The sequence below is a fragment of the Apostichopus japonicus genome, chromosome 20, assembly GCF_037975245.1.
Source record: "Apostichopus japonicus isolate 1M-3 chromosome 20, ASM3797524v1, whole genome shotgun sequence".
Lineage (NCBI taxonomy): Eukaryota > Metazoa > Echinodermata > Holothuroidea > Aspidochirotida > Stichopodidae > Apostichopus > Apostichopus japonicus.
Window position 1 is genome coordinate 13252311 of NC_092580.1, and position 10188 is coordinate 13262498.

Sequence of the window (10188 nt, forward strand, 5' to 3'; positions counted from 1 at the left end):
GTCCCGGTTCATTATCAACCTTCAAAGAAATCACTAGTGAATTTAAGCTATTCCTCCGGATGTGAAGAAGATATACAAACTAGTTATCGGAAGCAGTGTGACTTCCGAAACTTGTGAGAGTTTTCTCTAGGTACTTTCCCAAATTAGTACCGAACAAAAAATCTATATCACAAAAAAAAAATGTTATTATTATAAATGATATCCTTTAGTAGACGGTTCAATGTTTTAAGCTGCTTACGGGGTTTACACGCAAGCGCCAGTTGTCGAATGCGGTTAGTTATGAATTCTTTTAACTCCATTATCATTTCATTTCTCGAACACGCTGACCTTATCAAGTGTTTGTTACAAGTTTTTCTTACTGTTACAGCATTTGAATCCGTTAACGTAAAACAGTATTATATATTGTATATGAGGAACTTGTCCATAGTAGTACGGCACAAGAAATTGGGAAGTTGAACTCAAATATTCCTCTTTGGTTTCAGGAAAGGTAAAAACTTTGAAGTCACTTTTACCGACCTTGCAAAATTGTGAGGTGGAACGCGGATGGTAAAGTCGGCAATGACTTTTAAAGCGAATTGCAAAGTCTGTAATTACTATTACGGTTAGATTCGCCCAACACGGCAACATGCAGAAGGTTGTACTCAAAGCCGAAGCGAGTTATTCAGCTCACACATCCGGAGTCTATGTATGATAAGTTCTGCAATACCGCTCTCGTTTATTTCGGGGACACATTTCACACTATAGTTCTGAATTGTTCATTAGTGCATGGAGAGCGCATCGCCGCAATGTATCCGCCGCAGCCACATGAATAACGTCATGTGTTATAATGATTCGCGCCCCTTTTTGGAGGACTGAAGTTTCCCATTGATACGTCTCAATCCTAGCTCTACGAGCCTGGCCCTAGGCCCCCATCTTCATACCCCAGTCACCATCCCTTGCTAGAACCATGTGCGAACCGCTCTGTATAGGTATAGAAGGCATCCCCGTTTGGCCCAGGCCCTACTTTTTGAGGTAATCATTTTGGACAATATGAAGGATATTATGAAGTAAGCATACATTAATCTTTAACACACATTACCCCATGCTCGATCATTAGCTACAGCACCCTGAATGCGACCCCCCCCCCTCCATACCCTTACACTCTCTCTCTCGTCAGGCCTGTGTACAGGGTACAAGAGGAAAGGATGCATGCGTAACATTATTGTTCATGAGAAAAGGAACCTCTTAATATTAAACACAAAATGCTATCTATCATTAATTCATATTCCTGTGTAAAAGTAAGTGAATAAGCAGTTTGCTAACAGTTTTTGTTTTATTTGAAATGTTAATTTATATTCCAGTCTTTTGATTTTGTAAACTTCTGTTCATGCTCCCCATCCTCCTGAGTCTCCTCTCATTCCTTTACTATACTTAAGAGACAAAGACTCGTGAAGATTGCTGCTACTTGTGTGTAATTTATTTTACCATTAACCAAAAGTGGAAATAATTACCACGTATGAGTACAAATTAAAACCTCTCAGTCTAAATCAACTATCAAAAAAGAAAGTTAAAGAAAAAAAAAATAGCGCCAACAGTTGAAGGGGCCCTCTCTCTTACCCCCCCCCCCACCCACCCATCCTCCAACCAAAAAGAAAAAAAAAGAAGGACAGGGAGAAGTAAACTAACTCCACTATACCTCTTGAAAATAAATTCATTAAACAAACGATTCCAGTAACATGTAGGTTCCTATAGCACCGATGTGTGTCTTCACTAATTGTTTTAAATATTAAGGAATTAAGATAACACATGAGATAAAGCTAACAGATGAGTATAAGGCAATTTTTTTATTGATTAAGTTTTGGGAGTAAGTATATGAAGTGAAATAAAAAGGTATATAAAAAAAACCCATGTGAACAAAAGACTAAAGCAATTTAATAATAAAAAAATTAATTGATCCCACAGTCAATGTCGTTTCCCCACACCCCCCCAAAAAAAATATGGTTCCACTTATAATAACAATAACAAAAATAATAACAATGGAAAAAAAAGGAAAAAAGGCAATGCAATAAACATTGGAAAACAACAACTTATGAGGAAGTGAGAGGTATTTCAGTTCAGCATCACTGGCTACTGCTATATAATAAGGACACTCGAAGAAGCCAACAGCAAGGAGACCATTACTTAGTATTAGGTTTTTGTATGGTGGTAGCTTTCAAACTTCCAATTTATGAAGTACCTATTACAGTTTGTTATGTCCTCAAAGATTCTCCCCCATTTGGATCTTTCAGATGGGAGAGATCCCTTAAGTCAAGTGAGAAATGTGGGACAGAAATCACATAATATTGTGAACCTCACACAAAATAAAAGTAAGTAAAGAACTTCACTGCATAGATGATGACAGAAAAATAGAAAGTTTTCAAGTCTCCATCTTTCCATGTTACTTGTTAGCTTCAGGAGCGGACCCCAAGGGGGAGGTGTGGGGGGGGGAAGAGGAGAGGAGAGGGCGGTGGATGTACATATCGTTTTCAACTTCAAACAAAACTCTAAACTTCTTATTAGCAAAACATTGCGTTTTGACCTAATTATGGGCCTAATTTATAGTCTAAATATGCCTCGGAATGAACCACTTGATTTTGAGTAGTTTTGTTTCTCTGGAGAACCCCCTGACATTGGAGTCGGCTTAAACGACCACAGACCCAAGCAGCCTTCTTTATGAAACACTGGAACCACCAGTGTTATCAGTCACAGGTAAAGAACGAAAGGCAGAAAGGCATGCATTTTCATGTCACAATAGAAATGTGATTCTAAGAAGAAAAACTTTGGATAATAATTATAAAATTATTCAATTCAGGCAAAGTAGAAGTAGGCCAAACCATTAATTAAATTCAAGGTTAGATTGGACATTTGATAATCCACATGAATTTATAGCAGATATGCCATGTTCACATGAATTTGTACAAATATGCCATTTTCACATGAATTTATAGCAAATGTGCCACGTTGAGCAGTTTGCACAATTTGTCTTGTAAACAGGCAGTCTGGATGAACCAGAAACTATTCAGAGTGTCGCTCCTGTACTTTGAGACCAAGTGATGTCAAGTTATATAACTATGGGTTTTTTTTGTCCAGTGCATACCCAACTGCTCAACCCTATTCACCCTCAATCTCAAACTCATTCCAGCCTCAAACATTACCTTACATGAATATATAAGAACTTGTCCAGGGGGAAAAAAAGAAGTAACATTCGAAGAAATAAAGAAATAGAAATAAGAAAGAAAAAACAAGTTTTTATCGTTAGGTCTTTTAAACACAGACTTTATATTTTTCCATTTTTGTCGGCAGACAGAATGTAGATATCATCATTCCACAATTTCTTCTGTCGAAAAACTGAAACCACAAAATGTAGCTTCGCTTCTGACAAACACCCACTTATGATCATATTATACCAATCGTTTCTTTTACGGCGGAAAGACTACGGAGAGGAGAAGGGGAAAAAAAAAGTCCCTGTCCAACTGTTTGACGTGATACAGTGTCGGTGCATTACTTGGGTGCCTCAACCTTTTCAAACGAGCTACTGCTATCCTCTCCACTCTCGTTTCTTGTCTTTTCGTCTGCCGAAGACTGACTTTTCGACAGACCCTTGTCATCTTGACTCTGTTCACCGTTTTCTCCATCCGTTTCTGGTTCCTCTGTGGGTTCCTCCGTGTAGGAGGCCTCTGGGACATAGAAGGCTTCTTGCTTTGACAGTGGCATCACAAAGTGGATGGTATCGGGGTCGTAGAACTCGACAGCAGGGTGGGCTGAAAGTTGTCTCTCCTACAACGGGAAGAATGGAAAGTCACAATCGATGCAAACCTTTTAGTTCAGATCACACTTTATTGTTAATGCGGCTCTTTATCGATGGCAATACGTCAAAATTTGACTACAAGCTGAAGATTCGATGCAACCTTCTTGACATATTATGGCGGACCTGGTTACCTTAAGGAAAATGCAAAAATATTTGGAGGTATAAACAGGACTTAAATTTAAAGACACTTTCAAAGTTAACTGGCTTAAAACATTGAAGTCTGAATTGTTATAAAGCGCCTCCCCCCCCCCCCAAGTAAGTTGGATTATCCAAATGCCAAATTTACAAAGGACATATTACGTACAGGAGGTTGAATACCAAGGCATGTTTCAGAATTTTGAAAAATGCTTCTAAGTATTCTTCCAAAAAAATCAGTCAACAGAACACATTTGAGTCACTTAATATCATGAGATGAACTGAATTGAACAGGTACGTCAAATTCTTCCTCAAAGTGATAATAATAATAGTTAGATTAACATAACGCAGACTTATCCACAGATAACGGTGCTCAAGGTGCATCACAATATATATCACCCTGGTCAATTATAGAGACAATCCCTCCACCTGGCATCAACTAAACAGTGTCCAACTGACAATTTAGCCCACAGGTCCCCATTTATACATCTGGGTGAAGAGAGGCATTGGAGGTAAAGTGTTTTGCCCAACGACACAACCTAATGATCTGGCCAGGACTCGCACATACAAACCTTAGGTCACAAGTCCGCTGCCTTAACCACTTGTTAACCACTCGCACAGTGACTCGAGTCTGAGGTTAAAATCACTAGCGATGATTCAACCTTTAAAAGGTCCCTATTTTTTTTAAATTTTATTTCAGACAAAAAAAAACATGTTGCTTAACATGGAATGGTGGGACAGTACACTAGATGGTGGAAGGATTACCCAGCTGGTGTTAATGAGGAGTTTTGAAACACCGGAAGAGTAAGAGTGCTATGACTGTGTAGAGACAGGTAAGTGGTAAACTGATGTCCAGTCACCTACAAATCTACAGTACAGATCTTCTACAAGAATTGAGATACTGTACTCACCGTTATATAATTATCAAGTCTAGGGTAGACTCTCATGATGGCGATGTAACACGAGAGGTCCCACGCATAGGGAAATTTGGCATGTACGGCAAAATCCACACTTGGAATCTCAAAAGATTTAAACCCTTTGTCTAAGAGTTTCTTCTCGACGTCCTTGTCCACTTTGCTATCTCCTTCCGCGAGGACACCTGCTACCATGCTACGTAATTTTGAATGTTCCACCTGGTTGAAAAAGATGATGGAAGACTGGGTTAATCTGGTTCATCGATCATATATATATATATAGAATATAAAGTGTGTTAGCAGTATATAGTGCAATTGGTGCAGAGCTATATAGATATATGTACAGTATAAACACGCTATTCCATCGCGTTGCAACTCAGTTTTACACACACATTGAGTTCTTTTCACTGTGACATCATCAGGCAACTAAATCTTGCAAGGACCACTATTTCCTTTCCGGGCTGTCAGGGGGCTATAGCTAGGAAAGTTTTGTGATTACCTAATTGACCTGCCACGGTCATAAATCTACCTCAATTAGCCTGCATAGCTTGTTAACACCCCATTTGGCTCTTTGTGCTTAAACACTGTGTTGAAACATGTTCATGTCTACAGTGTAGTTTATCATACAGCGTTGACACAAAGACCCTCATACAAAGTATATGTGGCAGGCGTTGCAGACTAATTAGTAAAAGAGGTCATTTTAGGACCTAGGCAGGTCGATTACATATATCCTATTCCATGATGGTGTGCTGTAGTTGTGGTCTATAAAGCAGACCTTTAAATATGCTAGAATCACATAATGGACACTCATGCTCAAATTCCATCAAGCAGTTTATTGTAGCACTCAAGGTATTCCCCAACTTAGACATTAAATTGTCTAGAACTGAACATTTCTCAATCCTTGTGTTTCCATTAGGACGATCAAAACTTCACAAAAATAATTTTCAACACTTGTAGCAAGATTAAGCATGCTAACATTTGGGACCAATACTGAAACACCTTTGACCTCCGCCAAAGTGAAGTACAACAACTACAAAGTACTTTGAAATAGAATGTGAGTGGTACCAGGTAAACATTACATTTCATCACCACTTGGCACTTGGCAAGAGGACAATCATTGGCTTTGAGCCATGGCAAAATCCAACATTTACTAGGCTCACAAGTAACAGTAACACAACAGCAAAAAAACTTTTAATACATCAAAAAAATAGTACACCAAAGGATTAAGACAAAACTCAGGAGTTAGATTTTTCACTTCAGAAACTTCTAATTCATTGCTAAACTTGTAGTGTGAATCCAAGTCCGATTCATCACCAGTTGGATATACTTTATCTGTTGTCTGTTTCTTGTGAGTAATACTAAAATAGAGCTAGCACAGGTTTCCGGTTCAGCCTAGGTCTAACGTTAGGCTTTACGTTAGTACTTTAGTACAGTAGTAGTACTGACCATTGTAATTGAATAATTAGTTAAAATAAACATGCTTTCAACCTGAACGGTTTGAATGGGTTAAAATGCAGATGAACTGTACCGTTTTCGGGTCATCATAGTAGATGGCACATATTTTTAAGTCTGGTGCTAAAAGTTGAAGTTCAGTAAACAAAGGCCCAATGTCTTTATATGGCCCCGTCGCAAACTTGTAAGCCAATTTCAGCTTTCCAAATGGAGGTTTCCCTGTACCAACATCAATCGAAGCAAAAACGCCAGAGTACCACAACAACGAAAGTAGTGTCAATGAAAGAGCTACTAAAAGGCCAACGATGCCGAGGACAATAACGTCGTCCATTGCTGATCCAATTCCGGGAGGTTTCTTGTTACAAAGTGTTTAGGGAATGTTTTGTGGCTGCATACGTAGTTTAGTCGTGTGCAATAGCAGATTGTGCACTATTATTCTGTACAGCTGAACTTGTATATCGCACAATTCATACCGAAGGTAACAATGAAGGGGAGTACGTACAATTATGAATCCCCCATCCGTGTTAGTCTCGAATCCGCTTTTACAGCAACATATCATTTCTCTATTCGGTTGCTTGATGACTGTTCATATATTAGTCACGATCGGAGCCGTATTAATAAATCTCTGAAAATACTTTACCCGGTATCGTGCAGTAATATAGTGTGCAAAATGGGACAACTGCTATAACATACAAAAATGAATAACATAAACAGCAAAACTGCTACCCACAAAATTACATAAAATTATTTCCCGACGCTGCATGTGTAGAGCGATTAGATATGTAAGCTACAGACACGTTTATAGCTCTAATCCAGACTTATGGGTGTATTTATTTCCAGTAAGACCTTGAGTATTTTCACTCTCAGGAAACAAATCAATTAACTCCATGGACGTTAAGCAGATCGTTGCGGACCAGCACTCAATCGCAACAAAAACTCGTTGTTTTCCCCATTAATATATGCACCATACACGTATAAGTCAGTTACAAGATTACTAAGTTGAACCCCACTTGTGGTGAACGGCACATCATCGCATGGTTCGACTATGGCAATGAGGGTTTCTCTTGCAGTGCAGCAGTCGTCAAAGTTCTGAGGAAGTCAGCCCCTCGTCTATGACGACAATGCTATTCTCCGCCGACCCCCACCGACTACCTGTCTCTCATAATTATGGTTCCTGGTTTTGCCCTCTTATGCTTCTACTCGTCTAAAGTCTCTGTCCACTCGTCTCCTGGTTAACATAACATAACATAACAATTAATATTTATATAGCGCTATTCCATCTAGATCATAGCGCTTGTGACACAGACACAAATTAGCATGGAAATAGGTGAGTCTTAAGATTACTACGAAATTGAGAGATATTGTCAGTTTCTCTTATAGTACGAGGGAGATTGTTCCATGACTGTGGACCGGCTACACTGAACGATTTCTGACCCAAGACCTTGTTCGTTCTAGGAACATTCAAGCGGGTTATGTCATGAGTAGAGCGGAGAGTTCTTTGGTTGTCTCATAATATGCTTCCATCGGTTGAAAATAATGTCCGTTAGCCTTGCCCTTTATATACTTTATTAGGCCTACTGTTGGTAACCCCGCCCCCCCCCTCCACCCCTTGCTGCAGCTGGATTTCTCCATATTATCACATCTGCCTTTTAAAAATAACCCCAAAAGCTGTTTTAAGATGTATACTTCTGGTGTACCGCCGTTGCCTCTTTCTTTCTACCCACAAACTCCTGTGCACATCACAATCGTGTTACTAGCTGGGTATTCGGGACATAACATTATCTTGGGCTGTGTTTGGGGCCCGTACCTCTCCTACACGTACTGGCTAAGCCTAGCTACGATACGACCATCTTCAAGTTGCAAAAGGAAAATCCTCTTTGAACATGCTTGCCCCAGTTGGCGGGTAATATCTGCTATCAATACACATGTCTTAATTGGTTAGTTTCAATTCAAATCAAATGATATTATCATAGGTTATGACACACCTATAACGCGATTCACTGAAACATTTTGGGGGGGGGGGGGGGGGATAGGCCCACTTCTTCGACCATGTCAGTGAAACGAACTTGATGATTCTGTGTGATACAAAACCTAACGTGCATCCATCCCGGCGAAGCTTTAGCACTCTTGCTGTCTTAGTACTTTTATTCAGTCGTGGTGAACCCGTGACACCGTCTATTCCCTCCTATACAAGCATGCATGGGCGGCGATCATGGGGGGGGGGGACGGAGGGGGGGCATGTCCCCCAATATTTTAGGTGGGGGATATAGTATCTAATATCCCCCCAATATTTGGTGGCATAGTTTTTTTATGTGTCGCTATAAGTAGAAAATAATGCGTAGAAAATGCTTAGATGCAACTTACAAGGCATGGGAAGTGCCATTTCCAGCGATCTGGGAGGCGTTTTCGGCCAAAATTTTCTTTTACGCTTCGCGCCAACTCATGGTGGCACTACGCTTAGATATTTTGCCTACAAGCTTCACCCTTCCCTCGGCAAATTCCTCGCTATGCGCCTGTCAAAACGTGTCACAATTTGTTACTAATATTATATTATTTTATTATATTATATTATTTTATTTTTATATTATTTATATATATATATATATACATATACAAAATATCACGAAGCGCGTGAACAATTTTGGGATGAAAGTTGCTACGCGCCTGCACCCAAGCAAATGTCCCCCAATATTTGAAACAAATCGCTGCCCCCTGCATGCATGGACCCTGCCTGTATGTTACACATGCACCCAGCGTATAGAGCCCTATTACAATCCCATATTGTAACAAATCGTTGGTCACTGCTACTGTGACCGCCAAACGTTCACTTCGAAAAACATTACACATGTTACTATGGAGATCGATAACATGTTGCACGTGAAACTGTGAACCTTCAACTTCCGCTTTCTCTTGAAATTAAAGTTCGAATTGCCGATATGATTTTTTCTTCTTCTTTATATCGCTAATTTTACGGAAACGTATATATTATTGCCAGAAAACAAAAATTGAAATTACGATAACATTTTCGAAATTACATACAATATTTTCGAAATTACCAAAAAAAAAAAAAAAAAATGTTTCTCTCGATATTTAAAAGATATTGTTGTATTATTTGTTTGGGAGCATAACGTTTGTGTACTAATTCAAGTCAATAAACCAATATCGGCAAATTATCATAACCACATTTATTAACAATATGACAGATATTATTTTAATACGTCAATGATACCGAGTCTATCACGACAAAGTGTTACAAAACTAACGATCGATGTATACAGATAACGGCCTGTGATTTGAATGACATGAAGGAACTGTTGTGACAAATATGCGCATGACGCGTAATATTAATTCAGTATAAAAACGGCTTTAGGGTAACTTTACAACAATAAGCATACAGTTGGGATTTAAAAAAAATCAATTCCATCAGAAAATATATAGATAGAATGACGGTATAGGGTGATTTCAGTTACGCTTCATTTTTTTAAATAAAGTTGTATATATTTGTGTGTGTGTGTGTGGGGGGGGGGGGGTTGGGATTTCAAAGAAATACCTTTTTTTGCACATGCACAGAGTACAGGATCCCACGTCTGCGGTGACGTCACATATGCGCACAGACGTATAGAAACCATTCTGTCTCTGGACCACTTCCGTTGTGAAGGATGTGTTATTATTCCGAGAAGGGGTGACCGACCAGATAAAACCGATGACATTTCCGCCATAACATATATATGCTTGACAGATAAATGAGCAATTCATATAGGTGGTCCCACAGAGTATGCATGCTACAGTGGCGTTCATGAGAGCCAGTTCGGGCCGTGCATGCATGGGTATATATGCTCTGGTCTCATGGATTGTGGCTCA

At 39.3% G+C, this 10188-nt stretch overlaps 1 protein-coding gene across 1 annotated transcript; it reads right to left on the reverse strand.

Moving 5' to 3' along the window:
- Positions 1-1441: 1441 nt before the first annotated feature.
- Positions 1442-6835, reverse strand: LOC139962048 (testis-expressed protein 264 homolog). Its single transcript, XM_071961889.1, has 3 exons — positions 6404-6835; positions 4873-5094; positions 1442-3795 (listed from the first exon to the last, which is right to left on the reverse strand). The coding sequence occupies exons 1-3, from the start codon at positions 6656-6658 to the stop codon at positions 3520-3522; spliced, it is 753 nt and encodes a 250-aa protein (XP_071817990.1). The 5' UTR covers positions 6659-6835; the 3' UTR covers positions 1442-3519.
- Between the last annotated feature and the right edge of the window lie 3353 nt (positions 6836-10188).